Raw genomic sequence first — 21,906 nt, forward strand, 5'->3', positions numbered from 1 at the left:
TATCTGGAGATGATCTCAAAAAGACTAGTAGAGGAGAGGAGAAGTGACTCAGGAAGAAAGAGTGGAAACTGGACAAGTGGAACCCAGATCTCATAGGGACCTCTGAGAGACCATGTGAGAGGCTGTAATGTTCTCCCATCTGAGGGACCAGGGAGCGGGGTTACCGGTCCACTACCTCCTGTCAGTCACTGGCAGAGGACCTTTCCTGGGGGTGTTAATTCCTTGGGTCTTCTGACCTGGCCCACACAAGGGCAGAGGAGGGTCTTCTGGCCAGTGAGAGCACACAGGCATAGGGCCATTCATGCTGAAAGTTGGGCCTGAATCCATGAAAATGGCAGGAGCAGAGGGAATGTGGGCAGGGCACCCTCAGTGGCCACACATACCTTGTGGCCACTGACTAGCCTCTACCCGACCTGCATGGTATCGAGTCTGTTGCCAGTGTACACTGCAAGAGGGCAGGGTTGACAGCTGCTGTGTGGTCCAGCCTGGAGTTCACATCCCCTCTGGGCAGGAGGCCCCTAATTCTAAGTCACTGGTAGCAGGCCCCACTGAACCTGACAGCTATTCTATTCATCCAGCCCAGCTGGGTGGTGGGGACAGGGTGAAAGAGCCAGCCTTTCCCCCATCCTGGGCTGACTATGGGTAGAATACCGGGCCATCATGGACCTGGTTTTGTGACTACCCTCTGATAGAAGGAGGTCTGCTCCTGAGCCTCCTGGCAAAACAAAGAAACAACAACAAAAACAACACGGAGTAAATAGGCATAAGGGATCTTACTGGGGTCACAGGAATGTTTCAAAACTGACTGATGATGACAGCTGCACCACTTGGTAAATTTATTTAAGCAATCATTGAAATATACACTCAAAATAGATTATTTATGTAATATATAAAATTTGCCTCCACTAAAAAAGAAAAAAAAGATGAGGGGTGGGGCTTCCCTGATGTCTCAGTGGTAAAGAATCAGTCTGCTTTTGCTTGCCAATGTAGGAAATGTGGGTTTGATCCTCGGGTGGGAAAGGTCCCCTGGAGAAGAAAATGCAACCTACTCCAGTATTCTTGCCTGGAAAATTCCATGGACAGAGGAGCCTGGCAGGCTACAGTCTATAGTATAGGGTCACAGAGAGTCAGACATGACTTAGCAACTAAACAACAAAGTTATAAAAATAAATTTATTTTTTTAATTAAAAAATTAAAAGCAAAACCCCACAATACTCCACAAAACCACTGCATCCTAGAACTACCTGAGTGCAACCCCTGACCTGAATTGCTGCCTACAAGTGATATATCGGATTCTTGATATAATCTATTTAGAGCATTGTTTTCCTTCAAGATTGAGCTAATGCTGAAATGAGAAACAAATGTAGAGATGGTCTGAATTATCCAGAAATGCCCAAGAGATACCAGAACACCATGCCCTAGACATCTCTTTTACTCGCCAAATTTTGTTAGAAATACTTTTGTCTGGCTGTCAGAGCAATTTCATTCAACCTCAGGCTCTTCCTGCCATTTTACTTTTTCCAAGTTCAACCATTTCAGGTGACTTGGGATGTAAATTCTCCATGAAGTTAAAAAAGACTCCACTTTCTAAAAGAATCTCCAAGGAGCCAATGTGGAGAGAAAAAAATCAAGGAGCCTTGGAGAAGGGAGCATTTTAGTAAGTTAAGTTGGAAGAGTGAGCGTGAGAACTCTCCCTTCCCAGCTGAGTCAATGCTGGGAGCTTGCAGGGAAAAGGTTTTTAAATGCAAGGCCCAAGGTCCATTATGATTGAAAATATGGTGACTCATAAGAGATGATATTGATTTTAGAATCAGAATGTCAACCAGATCTTCTCATTTCAGGAAGACATACAGCCCTTAGTGCCCTGAAGTTACTGTTGGGCTGAAATTTTTATAAACTCAACTCCAAGTCAAATATTACAGAACTACCAAATGTCACTGAACTACTTATTATGGGGATATACCATTTCCCATTAAAACAAAATACTAAAATTCACTTTCATCTCAAAGTTACTGAAACTCTCTTTGGCAATTCAGCTTCTCTCTTAGGAGCACCTTCAAGCTTACGTGAAGAAAGGAAGAAAAAATAAACAGACACCTAGGGATTAAAAACAAAATAAAAACTCTATTCCCTCTAAATTATCAATGAAAACACTAAGGAAGAATTTTCCACCCAAGAGGATAGCGTTTTACCTCTGAAATATCAGCACTGACCATAATAAATACTCTAGGCAGTTTGTTAGCATTCAATCCATCTGGATATGAACATGAAACACTGTTATTTTTGCCCCCAATAGTACTGTCAAGCTCCTCCCTCCCACTGGATTGCAACTGCCTTAAAGAGACTCCAGCCCAGTTCTATAGCTTTTCATTCAATTAATAAGATTTAGTCCAGTGCATTTTGAAACTCCAATCTCCTATCTGATCCACAGACCTTCTGCTCCCCATGAAAAGGCAAGTCATTCTAGTCTCCTGAAGAAGGGGCCCAGTGTGGTCTGCTCCCCTGTCCTCCTCCTTTTCCCTACTCTTCTGCTTGTGAGAAAGAGAAGCAGGAGAAGAAAAAGAAAAAGACATGTCTTCGTACTTAAAGCAAAATACGTTCTCCCAAATAGCTGGTATTCAGTGCTATGGATACCAGAGGGAGCCCATGACTAAGCTTTCTCACTGATGGGAAAGTTAATTTACATTAATTATCCCGGAAAGATGTACATTCTGGAAACGGCCCCCAGAATCATCAGCCTCAGAGGTCCACGGCCCTAAACCATCTCATATTCAACCTGCATCACCCCCAACATGTCACCTGCTCCCAGTCTGTCTCCGTCTTAGGCAAAGAAGCGGTCCTCTTTGCCACTAGTCTATCCCCTTAAATGATGCTCCAGCACACGTTTGATGTGGTCTTTCAACATGCCCCCTGGAAAGACCTTATGCTTCAGAAAGTCTTCCTGTGAAACGGGACAACCTCTTTCAGTTGTCTACCAGTTGGTAACATTTTCCCCTAGGTCCCAAAAGGTCCCCAAAAAGACTACAGTTCCAGAAGTTGTCTATGCTTGAAGGTAATTTCACCTGCAAGCATATATGGAATCCAGCTTAGAAGCAGAAACTTACAAGCCTGTGTGTGTGTGTGTGTGTGTGTGTGTGTGTGTGTGTTGGGGAGGGGGGGCGGGTGTGTATCTTCCAGGCACCTCTTGGCCTGAACATCCCCCAGCATGCCATTTAGAGCTCCACTGTTCTCTTCTTTATACTAAATGGCACTAGAATGAGTCAGCTAAATATTCTTTGTGTAGCTTTAATAAACTCTAAGTTTCTCAGGAATATAACCATCCTATGAATTAAGACCAGAGTATACTGTCTTGTTGAAGAAGGCAATGGCACCCCACTCCAGTACTCTTGCCTGGAAAATCCCATGGACGGAGGAGCCTGGTAGGCTGCAGTCCATGGGGTCGCTGAGAGTCGGACACGACTGAGCGACTTCACTTTCACTTTTCCCTTTCATGCATTGGAGAAGGAAATGGCAACCCACTCCAGTGTTCTTGCCTGGAGAATCCCAGGGACAGGGGAGCCTGGTGGGCTGCCATCTATGGGGTCGCACAGGGTCGGACACGACTGAAGCAACTTAGCAGCAGCAGCACACTGTCTTGTTCAGAACTTCACCAGAAGAATGTCACCATTTCTTAACAGCGCATTCCCCCAACACTGACCATGGTATCTGACTTGCAGATACAACACACCTGGATCCATCTGCATTTGTAACTGTGGAATTCACAGCAAGCATCTAATTCACTATCTCCTCTAGCACAAGCTGGGTGCAAGCATTATATGTTATTTTATAATACATTATTTTCCTTTTAGTTTCTTTATATTTCAGTTAAGGCATTACACTGATTTGTTAGATTATGTATACAAGCAAGCAATGATATCAGCAGATTTCACTTCAGGATAATAATGGGAGAACTACAAAATATGTGTTGTAAAAAGGAGCCATTGGTTCTGAAGCAATGCAAACCAGTGGTCTAGAATCATGTTCCTTTCTGCTTATTTCCCTGTTACGTGCCCTGACCCTTTAGTCGAACTCAGTTGGGTCCAAGCTCGAGGGTAATGTTGTTTTCCCTTGAGCCAGAGTCATGGGAAGGGGGCAGCTCTGTCCTGTCCAGGTCCCTGCCCCAGCAGCATAAATGACAGAAAAACTTGGGGCTTCCCAGGTGGAACAGTTGGTAAGGAATCCTCCTGTCAATGCAGGAGACACAGGTTGGATTCTTGGGTCAGGAAGATCCCCTGGAGAAGGAAATGGCAACATGGTCCAGTATTCTTGCCTAGGGAATCTTACAGTCAGAGGAGCCTATCAGGGGGCGGGGAAGGGGGTGCTCGCAGAGTCAGACCTGACTGAGTGACAGAGCACACAAGGAGAAAGGGGGTTTCAGGGTCAGAGGCAGGGCTATTAGCCTCCTGCACACCCCACCCTCCCCCTGCACAGTCCACATCGCCAGGAAGAACCTCAGGAGCTTCCCCTCCCAACACCAGCCTCAGAAGCACTGGATCTGGGTGTTTCCCTGTGCAGAGTATCAAAGCCTTAATGCTCAGAACTGAACCAGCATATCCTTAGAACCAGAGTAAATGTTTTGACTTTAACAGATTCCCACTTGCTCATTTTTGGTGAACTATGTGTGCATCCTGGGAATCTCAGCCCAGCCAGAAGTCAGCATCTCTTCCTGCTTGCCCACTTCCCTGTTAGGGGCAGAACTCCAAGGGCCTTATCACATGGAGCCATCTCACTCTCATTGATGACAAAGCTTTTCCAACTAAAAACTCATTCTTGCCTCTCAATACATATGCATCTGATATCATCAACTGTAAATCACTTTTAATTACTTGTTTTGGAAAAGGAGGCATGCTTTATACATGTAGGACTTCTACATTCTAGGGCTTAAGAGGATACTGACAGGATCGAGGAGGATCCACTGAGAAACACAGGAGAGTGCACTGGGCAGAGCATCAGACCTGCAGTAGCTGATGGCTGGGCATCCAGTGGTACCATCCTGGTGGCTCAGTGGTAAAGAATCTGTTTGCACTGCAGGAGCCACAGGAGACTCGGGTTCAATCCCTGGGTGGAGAAGATCCCCTGGAGAAAGGTTTGGCATCCCACTCTAGTATTCTTGCCTGGAGAATCCCATGGACAGAGGAGCCCGGCAGGCTGCTGTCCATAAGGTCCCAAAGAGTTGGGACATGACTGAAGTGACTTAGCATGCACACACACAGCTGATGGTTACAACTTAATTCTCATCAATGCAAGGACAGAAGATGTTCTCCCAAATAGGCTGCATTCAGTGCTACAGATTAAAGAGTGAGCCTCATGACTAAGCCTTTTCATTGATAGGAAAGTTAATTTAATTATCCCAGAAGGATACACACTCTGGAAATGGCATCCTGAATCATCAGCCTCAGAGGTTCGAGGCCCTGAGCCATCTAGCTTCCCAATCCCAAACCTGTCTCATCCCCAAAATGTCATCTGCCCCAGCCTGGCTCCAGCTCCTCATCCCGGAATGCACAAGTTCATGCCAATGACAGCAGTACCTAGACTGTACTGACTTGCTAACCAAATCCTCATACTCCATCAACCCTACTCAGGTGGGCTTGCACTGGAAAGATGGGCCTGGGGGCCCAGGGATAAAGAAGAAAAATGAGTCAAGGGAAACTCCACCCCAGTCCTGTATCCCCACAAAGCAATGAGCTGGGTTCTAGGGAACTCCAGCCATCACCCACACACCTACCTGTCAGTCACTTCAGTCACTCAGTCATGTCCGACTCTTTGCAAGCCCATGAACCGCAGCGCGCCAGGCCTCCCTGTCCATCACCAATTCCCGGAGTCCACTCAAACCTATGTCCATTGTGTCAGTTATGCCATCAACCATCTCATCCTCTGCTGTACCCTTCTCCTCCTGCCCTCAATCTTTCCCAGCATCAGGGTCTTTTCAAATGAGTCAACTCTTCGCATGAGGTAGCCAAAGTACTGGAGTTTCAGCTTCAACATCAGGCCCTCCAATGAACACCCAGGACTGATCTCCTGTAGCATGGACTGGCTGGATCTCCTTGCAGTCCAAGGGACTCTCAAGAGTCTTCTCCAACACCACAGTTCAAAAGCATCAATTCTTTGGTGCTCAGCTTTCTTTATAGTCCAACTCTCACAGCTATATATGACCACTGGAAAAACCATAGCCTTGACTAGATGGACCTTTGTTGGCAAAGTAATGTCTCTGCTTTTTAATATGCTGTCTAGGTTGGTCATAACTTTCCTTTCACGGAGTAAGCGTCTTTTAATTTCATGGCTGCAATCACCATCTGCAGTGATTTTGGAGCCCAGAAAAATAAAGTCTGCCACTGTTTCCCCTGTTTCCCCATCTATTTGCCATGAAGTGATGGGACTGGATGCCATGATCTTCGTTTTCTGAATGTTGAGCTTTAAACCAACTTTTTCACTCTCCACTTTCACTTTCATCAAGAGGCTCTTTAGTTCTTCTTCACTTTCTGCCATAAGGGTGGTGTCATCTGCATATTTGAGGTTATTGGTATTTCTCACGGCAATCTTGATTTCAGCTTGTGTTTCCTCCAGCCCAGCGTTTCTCATGATGTACTCTGCATAGAAGTTAAATAAGCAGGGTGACAATATACAGCCTTGACGTACTCCTTTTCCTATTTGGAACCAGTCTGTTGTTCCATGTCCAGTTCTAACTGTTGCTTCCTGACCTGCATACAGATTTCTCAAGAGGCAGGTCAGGTGGTCTGGTATTCCCATCTCTTTCAGAATTTCCCACAGTTTATTGTGATCCACACAGTCAAAGGCTTTGGCATAGTCAATAAAGCAGAAATAGATGTTTTCCTGGATCTCTCTTGCTTTTTCGATGATCCACTGGATGTTGGCAATTTGATCTCTGGTTCCTCTGCCATTTATAAAACTAGCTTGAACATCTGGAAGCTCACAGCTCACATTTTGCTGAAGCCTGGCTTGGAGAATTTTGAGCATTACTTTACTAGCATGTGAGATGAGTGCAACTGTGTGGTAGTTTGAACATTCTTTGGTATTATCTTTCTTTGGGATTGGAATGAAAACTGACCTGTGCTAGACCCTAAACCTCTGCAGACACAGGATGAGCATGCCACAGACCCTGACTTCAAGGATCAGGCAGTTTAGGAGCAAGCAGGTAGGCAAGCTGCTAAGTGCCACAATGAAAGTACATATGGGAGCTATGCAATGGAGGCGGCGGTCGGGAGTGGTAAGAATACCCTCCGGGACAGCCCAGGGATGCATCCTAGAGGAGGCACCAGGCTGCCAGGCAAGGCAGAAGCAGATAGAGTAGGGTGTGTGCACTCTCAGAGGCACAAGAAGGCCCAGGAGGCAGGGAACTGAGTTCCTTCCTTGGGTCAGGCTGAAGCATGAGGAGAAGATTCACTCATCCGCTTGCTTAGGCACTCTGCTAGGAGCTGGGCCCTGTGCACATAAGCACACCTTCTAGTCCAAGAACAGGTGGGCACCCACTAAAGAAAGGCCTTCTGGGATAAGCCAAGCAAAGTAGGGCTTTGCAAGTGGCACTAGTGGTAAAGAATCTGTCTGCCAATGCAGGAGACACAAGAGACACAAACTCAGTCCCTGGGTAGGAAAGATTCCCCTGGAGGAAAAAAAATGGCTACCCAGTCCAGTATTCTTGCCTGGAGAATCTCATGGACAGAGGAGCCATGTCCATGGGGTCGCACCGAGTCAGAGATGACTGAACATCTGAGTGCACACAAGGAATAGACATTATTCTGAAATTGATGAAGTGACACAGAGGAATTCTGACCCGGAGGTGATGAACTAGGTGTGACAAGGGCTGCATAAAATTGGATTAAAGAGGAATCAGTCCATGAGCTGGAGGGATAGAGAAGTACAGTCAGGCCAGGAGAATCCAAATTACCAAGTGCTCTCTGAGCAGTGACGCCCTGCCTCCCCACCACCCCCCAGCCTCACCCTCCGTCCTGAGCTGGCTGCAGTAGAAAGAGTCAGGGGTATAGATGGTGCCTGTCACAAGAAGCAAGGACCAGAGGGAAAAAAAACAGTCCAGGGCACTGAAGAACACATGGAGAACAACAGATGGAGAAGGATTAGGGTGCCACAGACTGCTGAGTGAGGTGTGCTGGCCGCTGCTCAGGGGATACCCTGCCCTGCCTTTCAGCAGATGCAATCAAGCTAGAGAACTAGGTTGAGTCCTTGCAGCTAATGGAGGGGAGACACTGGGCTGGATGACCATATTCAGGCAGTGCTTCTGTGGTTGAGTCTGAGCACCCCATCTGCACACCTGAGGCTCTTGCATTTCAATGGACATTGACTTCCTCCCTTGCCTCTTGGGGTACCTACTTAAGTGTTCAGGTGGGTTGGCTGGGGATTAGCAGGGCTTGAATTTCCCAGAAATCAAGGTTGCCTTAGTTCTGAAGGGGAGAAAGGATGTTCAAGTGCCCGTTTTCACCCACAGCCATGGAAACCACACACACTAAGCCCCATGGTGTCTCCATGCCAGGACCTAAGAGCGAAAAGCCAACAAGACCCAGTAGAGCTGGCAGTCAGCATGGGCAGGAGCCCAGATTTTTAAGGATCTGTAGCCGCTACTGCCAGCTTTTGGATGACATAAGGTGGGTCAAATAGACTCATCCCTGGAGGGCTTCCACAATTTGAGCACAGGAGCTAAATCGCTCTAATACAGTTTGAGTGCCATGACAGAGACCCATCTGTCTCACATGTCCCCCAGAGCCTCCAGGCAGCCTACCATGCTGCCCCAAATGCCACCAGTGTGCAAATGCTTAACCCTAGGGGTGGAGCTGTGTTCCCTCTTTCTAAATGCACACATCACCAAGTGAGATCATACATCATGTCCCATTACCTTAGCTTACAGGAAAGTCAGAGTGTTTCCTCTCTGATAAGATGATGTAAATAGAGCTTTAGGGCATCAGGTCTAGGAGACTTGAGATAGGGGTAGTGGCACCTCCAAATTCCCTCTATCAGGGCCCATATGGTTGGGAGTATGAACAGGTGACTTGTTTTGAAGCTGTGACTGCATGGTGAGCCCTGTGTCTTTAGTAAGATTAGATGGTTCTGATCCACAGAAGTAGCCAAGTCTTCTAAAGATACTTCTATTAACATTTCCCATGGGACTGAGAAAACAGACTGTAAGATTAGGAGGAAGATGATTCTCATTAATATTGGTGGTATTTTAAGCAGTGGCTTCCAGGGAGCAGCCAAACCTTACCTCCAAAAGCAGTTCTTAGTCCTCCAAGGTCTTGAAGAGAGAGATCCTGGTGGAAACCGGGAGCAGGAAGAGATATCTCAGGAGGGAAAACGGTGGATGAGAAGTATGCTAAAGGCGACCCAACAATTCCATCAGCCCTCCCCTTCTCCCTCATAGGCTCTGAGACAAGAGGTGGGATACATCTGAAAGCAAAACTCCAGAAAAACATCTTCAAGCAAAGATGCTTGGCTAGTGTCTGACTTGAATTCCTCCACGAAAGAGGGCTGGAATTTAAGTACTAGCAGATGGGTAGAGAGGGGAGGCAGGGGGCTCTTCAAGAAGAAAATATTTTATTCATGATCTCTAGTCAAAAGAGGAATCAGTTCAGTTCAGTTCAGTTCAGTCCCAGAGGAATAGACCACTAAAAAGACTTAAATGTCATTTTTAAATTAATACACAAGAAACAACCATCTTGATAATTCTGATGATGGTGCAATAAAGCCAAAATCATTGGTTTGCTTTTGGGAAAAAAAATAGCCAATAAAAAGAAAGTAAAATCTAGGTCGTGAATGTAAAATTCTTTTTAACTCTTAAATCTCTGATCAGCCTCCTTCCCTGTTCCAAATGATAACATACGCTCCCACAAACAAACAAAAATACACAAGAAAGGAAGAAATGAAGATGAAGGAAGGAAGAAAGGAAAGTAGGAAGGAGTGAAAGAAAGAAACTTAATACAATAAACTGTAAACTCAATATCTTCTCTCATTGCCTAACATTTCTGTGAATTTCCTGAGTGATGGCTTGTCTTTTAGCTCTTGGCTGAGAGTCCTGATTCTTAATCCCTCCCATACAGGGTATGGAGGAGAGAATTTCAAGCATTTTGCAGCAGATAAGTGTGCCAAGAAGTGCTGGCAGAGCACCATGAACTGAGATTCTAGGACTGAGTGGGTTCTGTCCTTGCGTGAGGACCAGAGTATGTTAGCTCCAGAAACACGGAGAAGCAGTCGCACACTCCAACACTGCTCTCCCACATTCTGTGTGACATCTAACCATTAGTGATACGTTCCTTCCAATTAACATTATCCTTGGTAGGTCTGGAACCACTAGCTCCAGGGCAGGCTGTGGTTATCTGAAACACACTGCCTTTCAAAGGGTTTGTGGAACAGAGTGAAAATCTGTCCCTAGGAGAGCATTTGCAGGTTGGAGAACTCAGAAGCAGAAAAGAGTTGGGAAAACAAACATTCAGAACCACAAACCACCAAACACATCCAAACACACAGTCAATCAAGTTAAGGAAATGCATACAGAGTCTCCTCCACAATTCCTTTTTTTTTTTTTTTTTTGACGTGGATCATTTTTAAAGTCTTTATTGAATTTGTTACAACATTGCTTCTGTTTTGTGTTTCGGTTTTTTGGCGGCAAGGCCTATAGGCTCTTAGCTCCCCAGCCAGGGATCAAACTGAACCCCCTGCATTGGAAGGTGAAGTCTTCACCACTAGACCACCAGGGAAGTCCCTCCCCTCATTCTTCCAAAGTGTTTATACTACGCCCTGCTCCCTCTAGCCTTTGTGCAATCTCCATGGTCCCATGAGAGAGGGACAGAGCAGGTGACAAGCTACTCCAGAGACCCCAGTCCTCACTCAACAAACTTTCCTTGAAAAGCAGGCTTGTAACTGGATGACTAGGGACTCCTCTTCTCTCACACTCTCACTCTCCACCCCGGCAGGTAAAAGGACAGCGATCTTGGCCCCCAACCTGACAGGTCTGAATAGAGATCCCAGATGAAGAGTCTGGGTCCGTTCCCATCCACCTGACCCTCCTTCTTTCTTTTCCTGATCGCCTCCCAAGGTTTTGTTCACCAGCCTGTCCTCAGCAATCAGACGGTCAAAGGCAGACTGAAAAGGAGGAGCTGCAAGGGCCCAAGGGCAAGATGACCCTTGATGCCCCAATGGGTCACTAACTTTCCATTACCCACACCCACTTGAGGCTGCCCTGTCCACACCCAAAGCTGGGCTGCCTTCTGTGAAATAGGCAGAAGCTTCCTCAGAGCACCTAGCCTGAGCATCAGGCAGAAGCTTCTCTGGCTTCAGGTGTGGATTGACATGCTAAGTGTTTCCTGACAGCCCAAGAGAGTGTGAATACCTAGCCATGTTCTCAAGCTATACAAGTCTAGCGCCAACTGTACTGATGCAGAGGAAATCGCAAATAATGCACTTTAAGGCCAGAACTCCAATATTTTTGAAGGGTTTCATTTCTCCTCCTTTCCAACTTTGATATACATACTTACTTAACAAGGGTCTGGGGAGGGTTAATTGAATTAATGTATGTAAAGTGCTCGAGGTTTGAAGAGAATACGCAATATAAATGGAAGTGTCACTAAAAAGGTTAATCTAATTTACATCTAACACTTTCAGTTCATGGTGTTAATGAACTATATCCTTTTAGAGAGTGATTAATTTATAGAAATGTGATTATTTTTCCTAATGCTTTATATGGGTCAGCTTCTTCTCTTACTGTATCTAACTTTATAGGAGAATTCAGCATTTTATAAATTAAAATAGTAAATCATATACCCCTATAATGGTTATATTTCATTAATTACAAGGAGACATGCATTAGATTAACATTTATCTGTTTTAATTAATTTGCTGCAATGCAGTTATCCATGCAAATTGGAAAACGACACATCAACTTGACATCATATTAACAGTTTTGACTGGTTCTACCCTGAAAATTTATGGGCCTGCAACTGCTGCATAACCATGGTGACCACCCACTGTGCACCATATGCAGACTAAACACAAAAGAACAAGAGCCTTAACGCTAAATGCAGACTTCTGAAAATATCATTAATTGAACTGATAAGACAGTATAAAGGCAGAAAGATGTAGGGCTTTGTTTGAGGGGAGTTTGAGCCCTGAAGTCTCACAGGCAATTTCTTAAATCTGATCACCTTATTTGCTTAAACACTTTATCCTTCCAAAGGGCATTCAGAGCCCTTAGCAAATGGATACTCAGAACTTTCTTGAGCAGAGGAGGGAGATGCCATGGTGTCCTTTTGGCACAGGAAGAAGCAGATATCAGAGGGGCTGCGTGATGTGTCCTGACCCTCACACTGACCAGTGAATCGAAGTCAGGAGACTGGGAAAAAATGCCTTTCCTACCTTCTCCACGATGATTTCCTTGTCGCACTTACTTGGAAGACTGCAGATTTGTTTAACTCTATAATACAACAGGCAGTATGGAAATGCAAAGTGGCAGAAGTCACCAAAAATGATGTGTTGTGGGCTTTTTTTTTTTTTAAACAGCAAAACTTAAATTAAATTTCAGCCAATTAAGCATTTTTAGAAGCAATGAGAGTAGTGTTCACAGGCTTTCTCAGTGAGAATTCCAACAGCATCTGCCACACCTGATTCCCTCACACATCTTGGTGTGCTTAAAGTTCTCCTGATTCATCTGTAGAACAGAGTGTTTTCAGTACCATGTGTAAAACAGCTAGTGGGAAGCCGCTCTATATATAGTACAGGGAGCTCAGCTCAGTGCTCTATGATGACCTAGAGGGCTGGGATGAACATATTCTATGATGTTCATTTACCAGTGTGTAAAATGAGTACTTGTGAAAAAGACAACTGATATGTGTAAAATCCAGCCATGACAGCAGAAGGAAGGGTGGCTTTAGGAGCAGTCAGGTTACCTGCTACTCCATCTACACTATCTCTCCCACCCTTGCCACACTCACCTCCTCATTCTACCGAGTCCAGGCTTCAAGTATAACTAATACACTTGAAAATGTCTGTGGTAGCTTTCTTTGACCCTGGCTATTTAAAAAAAAAAAAGGAGTCAGAGGAGGGCCATGATTAACCCAAATGAACGACTGCTGGGAGGCCTTCCTGGCCCAAGAGACCCGGCCAATGGACCACGCAATGCAGACAGCTGCCTTCTCTGCTTGAGGCCAAGCATGATGGGGGTGGGTGAGGAGGATGGAGGAAGGCCTCCAGCTCCCCGGGTGAGGACAGAGAGGCTATGTTCACTCTTGATGGGGAAGTCAATCAGAGAGTGAGCCTTCCAGAAAAACAATTCTTTCAGCAATTTTGTAGTGAAACCCAAATGCCCTTGGACTGTGAGGAGATGCCTTCCAGGGCAGCAGAGCCTCTCTGGCTCCACTCAGAGCTTCCCTCAGACTGAAGACACATCACACTGCTAGGTATGCTCACATGACATGGGAAGTCCGTGTCTGCCACACTGTTCTGGGTTTACATCTCAGCCCCACGACACTAAGCTGCGGGACCTTGGGCAAGTTACTTCCCTTCTCTGAGTCTCAGTTTTCTCCTCTGTAAATACAGGATAGTAATTCGAACTACATAATCAGTGGATCAATCCAACTGGGGTTAAGATCAAACCAACTGTCACATGCAAAGTGCTTAAAATAGTGCTTGGCACAGGGTATGCATTCAATAAACACGCATTCCTTTATTAGCTCTGTAATCTCTGTGCAGAAATATATTTTTCCATGGCTGGGCTCCCTCCTCACTCCTGCCCATGCACCAACATGGGCATTCTTTCTTTGCATCTACATGTCCTACCCCCCAACCCCATCTTCTTACAAATGCCTACTCACCCATTAAGACCTCTTATCTTTCCTAGTTTCTCCTATCCTTGCCAATTTCTGTCTTTCCTGAAAGACTTTTTCAAGGTCTTTCACGCACAGTCTGACCTCTCCCCAGAAGCTATAGAGTTCTTCAACAGTTTGCGTCATGTGTGATGTTTGCCCTAGACAGAGTGTGAGCTCTCTGACACCTGAAACTTGCTTTATCTTTTTGTTCCCCTCACAGAATAACAGGAGACTGAGAAATGGCTAGCTATTGGCTGATATGGCTAAAAATGGGCCCCAGTTCATGTTTGGGTTGGTCTCACTCTCTCAGGCATTCTCCTCTGATCACTGCCCTCTTCTGCCTTCTGCCTATTGCTCCCTGATGGAATGGTATGGATGAATGTCAGTGTTCTCCCAAAATTCACCTGTTGAAACCCTTCCCCTCAATGTGATGACATTAGGAGAGAGGGTCTTTGGGATACCCTCTCCTTAAAACCCAAATCCTAGCATACTAGGATTAGAAGAGGTCTTGAGGGTGGGGCCCTCATGAATGGGATTAGTGCCTTTATAAGAGTCATGAGAAAACTTGCTTCCTTTCTCTGCATTTCACACATCAGACACAATGAGAAGTTGGCAGTTTGCAACCCAGAAAAGAACTTTCACCAGAACCCAATCATGCCAGCACCCTGATCTTGGACTTCCTTCCTTCAGAACCATAGAAATCAATTTCTGTTGTTTATAAGCCACCCAATCTATTGTATTTTTTTTTTTTTTTTACAGGAGCTCCAGCTGACTAAGATAGCAAACGTCTGTCCTATTCAGTGCCTGTGTCTTCAGTTCAGCATGCTTCCCCCAGCTCAGTCTTCTCATGATCTATCCACAAACCCACCATTCCAATTTCCACAGGCTCCAATTAGTAGTGGGCTAAATAATAAATTATAAAATAATAATCTGTCTCAAACTGTCATTTGGTTATCACAGCTTCAGTTACCCCTTTCCACATAAACATGCGTCATCACAGAAATCGTCAATATCTTAAACAAACAAAAGAATGCTTCTCTGTTTCCTGGGACAGCAAGGCTGGGAGGAAAATATTCACTGGTCAGGGGACTTCTCTTAACAACCCAAATCACACCAGAGACCAGAATCCCATACCTTCAGCACCAGCATTGATAGATGTTTAGATAACATACATTGCCGAGTCCTTCCTCAGAGCTCACCCTGCATTAAGTGCCAGGGCTTTAGAGATTAATGAGATGAGATATGGGTCCCAGCCTCAAAGGCATTCATAGAGTAGTATTTTCACAATTCAAGTCAAATGTCTCTGCGTACATGTATTTATATATCACTATGTGCACATACATGGAGAGAGACAGAGAAAACAGAGTTTGAATGGAGGGAAGGTATGAACAAAGCTACTGAACTGCCAAGAGGTCAGTCAGAAGGGGAGAATCTCAAATGCTAGAACCCAGTGTTTAAATGATCAGAAATTACAGTCACCATATATTTAATTTTGTTTACATGCCATGAACTGCACTAAGTGATTTCTAAACACTATCCTGCCAACTACTCGGCAAGGCAGATCTTTGTATCCCCATTTGATAGATAAAGAAACTGAGGTTCAAAGGGATTAACTGATTTGCCCAAGATTATCTAACTGGGAAGGGGTAGGTCCAGGATTAGAACCCAGGTTTCTCTGGTTACTAAGCCCAAATTTTCCTTCCTAGAGGACAGGAGAAAAACAAAAATATCCAAAATGTCTGTGAAACAATACCATTGCAACTGCAAACAGGTGGCTTCACTAAGCCAATCACTGCTGATTGTTCAGCTGATACTCCAGAGGCCAGGCAGAAGGATAACCTTGGAGATGCAGGGAGAATCAGGATGTGATTCCAGCTCGGGGGCTTACAGGGTGGTGATGGACCAGCCTAGGAGCACAAGGTACTCCGGAGGGAAAGCCGCAGCCTGGGGGACCAGACTGGGGGACCAGTCAGGGGAGGCTCCCAGGGGAGACCATGTCCAGCCCTGGCCATGTCTTGAGTCACAGAAGGAATCAGGATGAGGAAGGTGACCTTACAGCCCAAAGAATAGTCCAAAGGGCCCAGGGCAGGAATGAGCCCATCCTGGCCCAAGAACCACAGGTACTCTGGGATGAGTGCAGGTCAGCACATGCCCTCTGATGTGCTGCTGGGGATGTTTTGTCACTGTGCTTCAGTTGTTGGGGAAACTACTGCCACATCGCTAGAAGTCACATGCTACTTTCCCAGAGATGATACAGGACAATTCACCATAAAAATCCCACACCACTTTCGCCCCTGTAGGAGGTTCTGCATGTGCACTTTTGAATAGACAGGGATGGTTTTTGAATCTGTTAGAGGGAGGGTGAGGCTGCTCAAAGCAGGTTTCTGTGATTAAGAACAAGGCCCACTCCCTTCACCTCTTGACAGGCCCCTCGAGACAACAGCCTTGGACTCTCCTGCTGCTGGCAGGACCATAGGGCTCCTAGGGATCTCAGAGATATAGTCAGCTTCCTCATGGCTGCCAGATCTGCCTTTAAACCCAAAGGGGAGAACACTTGATGAATAGTCAGGGGGGCACTGGGTGTAATGAGCCTTCTCATTCTCACCCCAGTGTCACAACCTTCACTGATAGTCCTGGCAAGTCATTTGCCCTCTTTCAGACTTAGTTTCTTCTCTGTGAAGTGGGCTACCAACATCAGCCCTGCATGGCTTGTAAATATGAGACACAGTCCAGGTAAAGAGATTAGCAGAGTGCCTGTTACTCTAAGGAGAGGTTCCACAAACTGCAATTACTACAATTATACAACTCTTGCTACAATTCCGCTCTGTCCTCTCCCCTCCTTACTACCAAATGCTGCACTTGCAAGCCCTTTCCCACCCCCATCTCCCTTGTCTGCATCCCCATCATATGGTACTATGCTTGGTACAAACTCAGCCGGCTGTTATTCTTTTAAAGTTTTCACATAAAAATCTCATCTCTTCAACCAGATCAAAGCTCTCAAAGCAAGGCAGTAGTGAGATGGGAATGGGGGTGGTCTTCTTATATTTTCTAAGAACCCTCCAAAGCACTGAGCCAGGTTCTGGAAACATAGGCAGACACAACATCAGTTATTACTGATGGTCTATACTCAAGTATGGGTTTCTCTGGTAGCTCAGCTTGTAAAGAATCTTCTTGTAATGCTACAGACCCTGGTTCGATTCCTGAGTTGGCAAGATCACCTGGACAAGGGATAGGCTACCCTCTCCAGAATTCTTAGGATTCCCTGGTGACTCAGATGGTAAAGAATCCACCTGAAATGCAGGAGACCCCTGGGTTAGGAAGATCCCCTGGAGGAGGGCATGGCAACACACTCCAGTATTCTTGGAGAATGAAAAATAAGCCTTCTATTTTTTTGAGAATCCCCATGGACAGAGGAGCCTGGCGGGCTGCAGTCCATGGGGTCACAGAGTCAGACACAACTGAGCAACTAAGCAAAGCACATACTCAGGTATTGTTCTGAACAATCAATGCCTGGATCTTGAGAACTGAAAAGGGTTTGCGTACCAGGCTCATGAGACCTGAGACCACTGACATATCACCAAATTTGACACATATCTTAAGATGTTTATTGTATTTCTTTTTCCCCTGGATAAGACATGTCTTTCTCTGCCCCAGAGGCTCCTTGGGTCCACAATGCCCTCTCAGCTTTGCATAGGATCTGGTTCCTTCAAGGCGTCCTGGAAGTATTTGCCTATTTTGAATAGCCAAGACACAGAAAAGTAAAAGGAAGGTGTTATAATAGCTCTCTGGCCACTGTATTATTTCTGAAGTCGGGGATACGTTTGCACTGAAATTGCAGAGATCCTGCAAAAACGGTTCCCAGGGCTTAGCTGCTCGATTTGCTACAGGCAAGAAGCAAGAAACACAAAGGCAAAACCAGCTGTGTGCCTCAAACACAACATCATACAGGAGCCCACACCAGGAAGATGTGCTTCCAGACAGTTGTCCAGAGGGTGTATTCAAGTCTGCCAGGACACTCCACTCCCAATCTTCCTCTACACGTGAATTCGGAACTGTATGGGAAAAGAAGGGTATTTTTCATTCAATCTTCTTCACATGCCTCCCTGACTTTTCTGCTCTTTAGTAATATGGGAATAATAACAACATGGACGTGTTAAACTGCAAAGTCAGTGGCAGGATGCATCATATACAAAGCATAATCTTCAGTGTCTCAAACATTCTTCAGAGATGATTTGAAATTTGGAAACGTAAAATGAATGTACATTGTGATAAGGAAAGTCAGCCCTGTACTTCCCAACTGAAGTGTTATAGTAAATGTCTCTGTTTTGATCAAGTATTACACATTTGTCTTTAAAAAAAAAAAAAATGCGGCTAACAACGCCCTTTGCAGCCCCCCAGTGGTAGGAAAGAGAAAGAAGGAAGACGAGGGATTCAGAAAGCAACTCGCACTCAGCAGACCAATCAGCTTTTTACTCCAGAAAGACAAATGGCTTGTTTTCAGCACGAAATGAATATGTTCTAACTGAGGAAGATGAAAAGTGTTGGTTAAAATGCACATAATTATTCATATAAGCGTGAATCATTGAGAGCCTGGATTTTTTTTTTTTTCTTTTCAATCTTTCTCTCTTATCTGTACCGTTTTCCATTCTAACCTGGGAACCCCGCAACGCATTAGCATACCAGGTCTTCTTCTCAAACAAGTTTTCCCTTCTTTCTTCACTTGCTGTGAGCCCCCCTGTTTGCAGACATCTGCTCATACATACACAATTTGCTCTACTATAAAGTGAAGAAAAAATTCAATAGCTATCACTCGCCTGTTTAACAAAGTTTTTATATTGGGGAAGGAGAGTAAAAGCTTTGGAACTTCATTAATTCCGTTTTCACAAAAACAACAGTCTCTCGGGGTGATGGGCGGCTTCTTTACACATTTCTTTACCTTTGCCACATGTTTGAGAAATCTTCATCAGTTTTCCGCTGTCTTCCGCCAAAAGAAACTACTTCTCAAGGATGGGGGTGGGGGGATGGGATGAAAAGAAATAGGATGCCTACTTATAAAATCATGTCACCAAAAACCATGTCATCAAAAAACTAAAAGGTTACAGGATGAACAGAAACTCTACTATCCTCAATTGTATCATTCTCAAGTTGCGAGAGAGGCATTTCCGAGGTTCTCAGGAGTCGAACTGTGTGCCTCATACTCTCCCCACCCTCCAAGGGTAATTAAACACAGAAAACATTCCCTCCTGAGCCAAGTGGAAGCTACAGTGCAAAGCCAGCTTGCAAATCAAATTGCCTCTAATAGGGCGTCTCTTTATCTTCTGGAGCAAACTCCTTCCTCTGACAATGGTCACTGACCACGATCCTCCCGGAGCTGGTTAACGGGCAAATTTGACCACAACCATTAAACCAAGCGCACGCTCTCCCAGTTAAAGCACAGAGAATCAACAAGTTAGCATAAAGCTGGGCGCCCCAGCCCAGAACTGCCTCTCCGGCGCCCACCGCCGCCCACCCCTCGCTCTGCTCCTCCCTTGCCTCGCCCACCACCGTCCAGCAAGCACGTGACCTTCCGTTTTCAGTTCACCCTCTGGTCTCCCCCACCCCAGCGCTCCTCCCCGCACTCCAAGGCAGCAAATTCCGCGGTTCGCCAGCCTACAGCCTCTCGACCTCGCCAGGCGTTCGCCCGGATCTTGCTTCCTCCGAGGCGCGAGGAGCCGAGAGGTCAAAACTACAAGCGAACCAGAATAGCCGGGAGGGAGGTCACCCGGTTCTGCGCCCGGGTGCCGAAGCACAGTCGCAGAGGCTGTGGGGAACATCACATCCCGCACTTCTCCTGGACCCCGAGGGCGCGCATTCCCAGGGGAGCCAGAGCCGCCCCGGGGGAGCCTGAGGCCAGCCAAGGGGAGCCTTCTCTGGAGCCCACAAGTTTCCACCCCATCCCCGAGCTGGGAGACGAGCCCTGCTCTCTCATTAGAGGCGCCGCCGCCAATTCCTCTTTCTGGGCTGAAGCAAACAACTGCCTCTGGGCTGAAGCAGACAACTGCCTCTCCGCGTCGCACCAGCGCCCTGCTCGAGTCGTCTCCCGGCCAGAGCCCGCGACTCAGACAGTACGCCCCCATCCCGGGGCAGACAGCCCCGAAACTTATCCCGACTCCCCAGACCTCGCCTTCCCCAGGGTCCCTAGGCCCCGCCCAGGGCTTGGGTCGGCGTCCGCAGGTGAAATCTATCTAGTCCACGGCGCAGGGCGCTCACTTCGGGCAACCTGGGCGCACGGGCGCCGGGAAACTGCGGCAAGGAAGGGTGTGCAAATCCAGCGTGAGCCCGGGTGCCCGCTGCTTACACTCTCAAGCCCGCCCTGCTTCCCTCCTCGAAGACGAAGAAAGTTCCCCAGCACCCACCTTTAGCCGCGAGGAGGCGGCGCCGCCCGCTCTCCCCGCCGCCGCTGCCGCTCCCCACGCCCAGCGCCAGCAGGAGCGGCACCCAGCACAGCCTTCCAGTCAGCATCCTCGCCGCCGCCGCCGCCTCAGAGCTGCCGCCGCCGCCTATTCCCCGCACCGACTCTCCCCTCCCGGTGCGCGCCGGGCCGCGGGCCGCCTCGCCCTGCCGCTGGGTGCGCTTTGGGAGCCGCCGCGCTCGGTCTCCGGTGTCCACCGCCGCGCCGCTAGCCCGCCGGCAGCAGCCGCGCTCACTGGCACGGACCTGGAGCGGCTCCGGCGCTCACCCCGGGACGGCCCGTGACGTCACGGACGGGGGGAGGCGGCTCCTGCATATTCATGAGGCGCGGACACCGGCAGCGGCCGTGAGCTCGCGGCTCCGCGGCCCCGGCCCCCAACTTTGCCCGCCGTCCTCGAGCTCTCGGGGCGCTCCAGCTCCAGTTTTCCTGCTCCAGGCAGGACTCGGCTCCCAGAGGGCCAGGTGGGCGGCTGCGGGGAGCCCTCTGGCCGTGCACCCTTCTCGCTCCGGCTCGCAAATAACTGCCTAAAGGGATGACTGGCTCCCTCAGAAGTGGTTCCCGGGAGCCTGAGCGTCGCCCGCGGGGACTCAGGGCGCCGGGCCCCGCCACGCCCTTGAAGCTGACATCCGCTCCAAGAGAAGCGGGGGCGTTGCTGCCAGTCCTGCCCGTGGCCGGAACTCTGGACGTTCTATGCCGCCTGGTCTGGGGAGGGCGCCCGGCCCACGCTAGAGTTGGAGAGCGCGAGTGCTGCGAGCGCTGGTCGGAGTTGCGGGGCCGTGTGCATCACCGCGGACCGGAAGGGCAGTGGCCGGAGTCCGCACCATCTTGGAGATGCAGGGACAGCCAAGGCTCCTGGAGGCTGATGGACCAGATCACAGAAGGCAGACTTGGGGCGCTGGGCCTGCCGAGGCTACAGTGGGACAGAAACTTCGCTGCAGTATGGTGGCAAGGCAAGAAGTTACCACCTTTCTGTTTCACTGCACGTATCTTAAGACCTGGCCACCTGACGTCATGCTTGGTAACACCTCGTAATTGTCAGATCCCAGAGTGCAAGGGCCATGCACTCCTGACGACCCTCCCCAACCCCAGGCCACAGAGGTTTCAAAGAGGTACTCCATAAACACTAATTAATGGCTCACAATAAATCCTTGACCATATTCGCATACATGTGTGCAGTGCCAATATCACACACAAGTCAGGGTTCAAATAAGGACGTAGAGAAATCCAGAGAGAACCAAAAGTTATTTATTCATTGATTCATCCCTTTTACTGAGCACCTAGACAGGTAATGTCACCCTGCCACTGGACACTAAATTAGACATTAGACCATCCAAAGACCCAGGAGAGTTGTCTGTCCTCTCTTTAAAGTCTTTGTTCCTGTGAGAAGCCAAAAAAGGCAGTAAAAGGCAATTACTATGCTTTGTGGTAGGCACATTATGTTGCTAGATATGAGCCTATACAAATCAATTAACAAAATGTATATGCTGCAACGGTGTCTAAACAGCATCCTATAATTAATAACTGTAGTTTGGGGTACTCAACAAAGCCATAAAATCCATTAACAGCTCTCCTGCTGTTCAGTCACTCTGCACCCAG

The 21,906-nt window shown here is 47.3% G+C and overlaps 1 protein-coding gene across 2 annotated transcripts in view; it reads right to left on the reverse strand.

The window, feature by feature from the left end:
• Nucleotides 1-21,040, reverse strand: part of CLSTN2 (calsyntenin 2) — a 725,154-nt gene extending 704,114 nt beyond the window's left edge. The window contains exon 1 of one of the 2 annotated variants that reach the window (XM_027544855.1): nt 20,255-21,040. In XM_027544855.1, the coding sequence (XP_027400656.1) occupies nt 20,255-20,360 (106 nt within the window). In that variant the 5' untranslated portion in view covers nt 20,361-21,040. The remainder of the gene's footprint in view (nt 1-20,254) is intronic. The other variant, XM_027544864.1, reaches the window with a different exon arrangement.
• Nucleotides 21,041-21,906: the final 866 nt, after the last annotated feature.

Source organism: Bos indicus x Bos taurus, chromosome 1, assembly GCF_003369695.1.
Source record: "Bos indicus x Bos taurus breed Angus x Brahman F1 hybrid chromosome 1, Bos_hybrid_MaternalHap_v2.0, whole genome shotgun sequence".
In the NCBI taxonomy this organism is placed as follows: domain Eukaryota; kingdom Metazoa; phylum Chordata; class Mammalia; order Artiodactyla; family Bovidae; genus Bos; species Bos indicus x Bos taurus.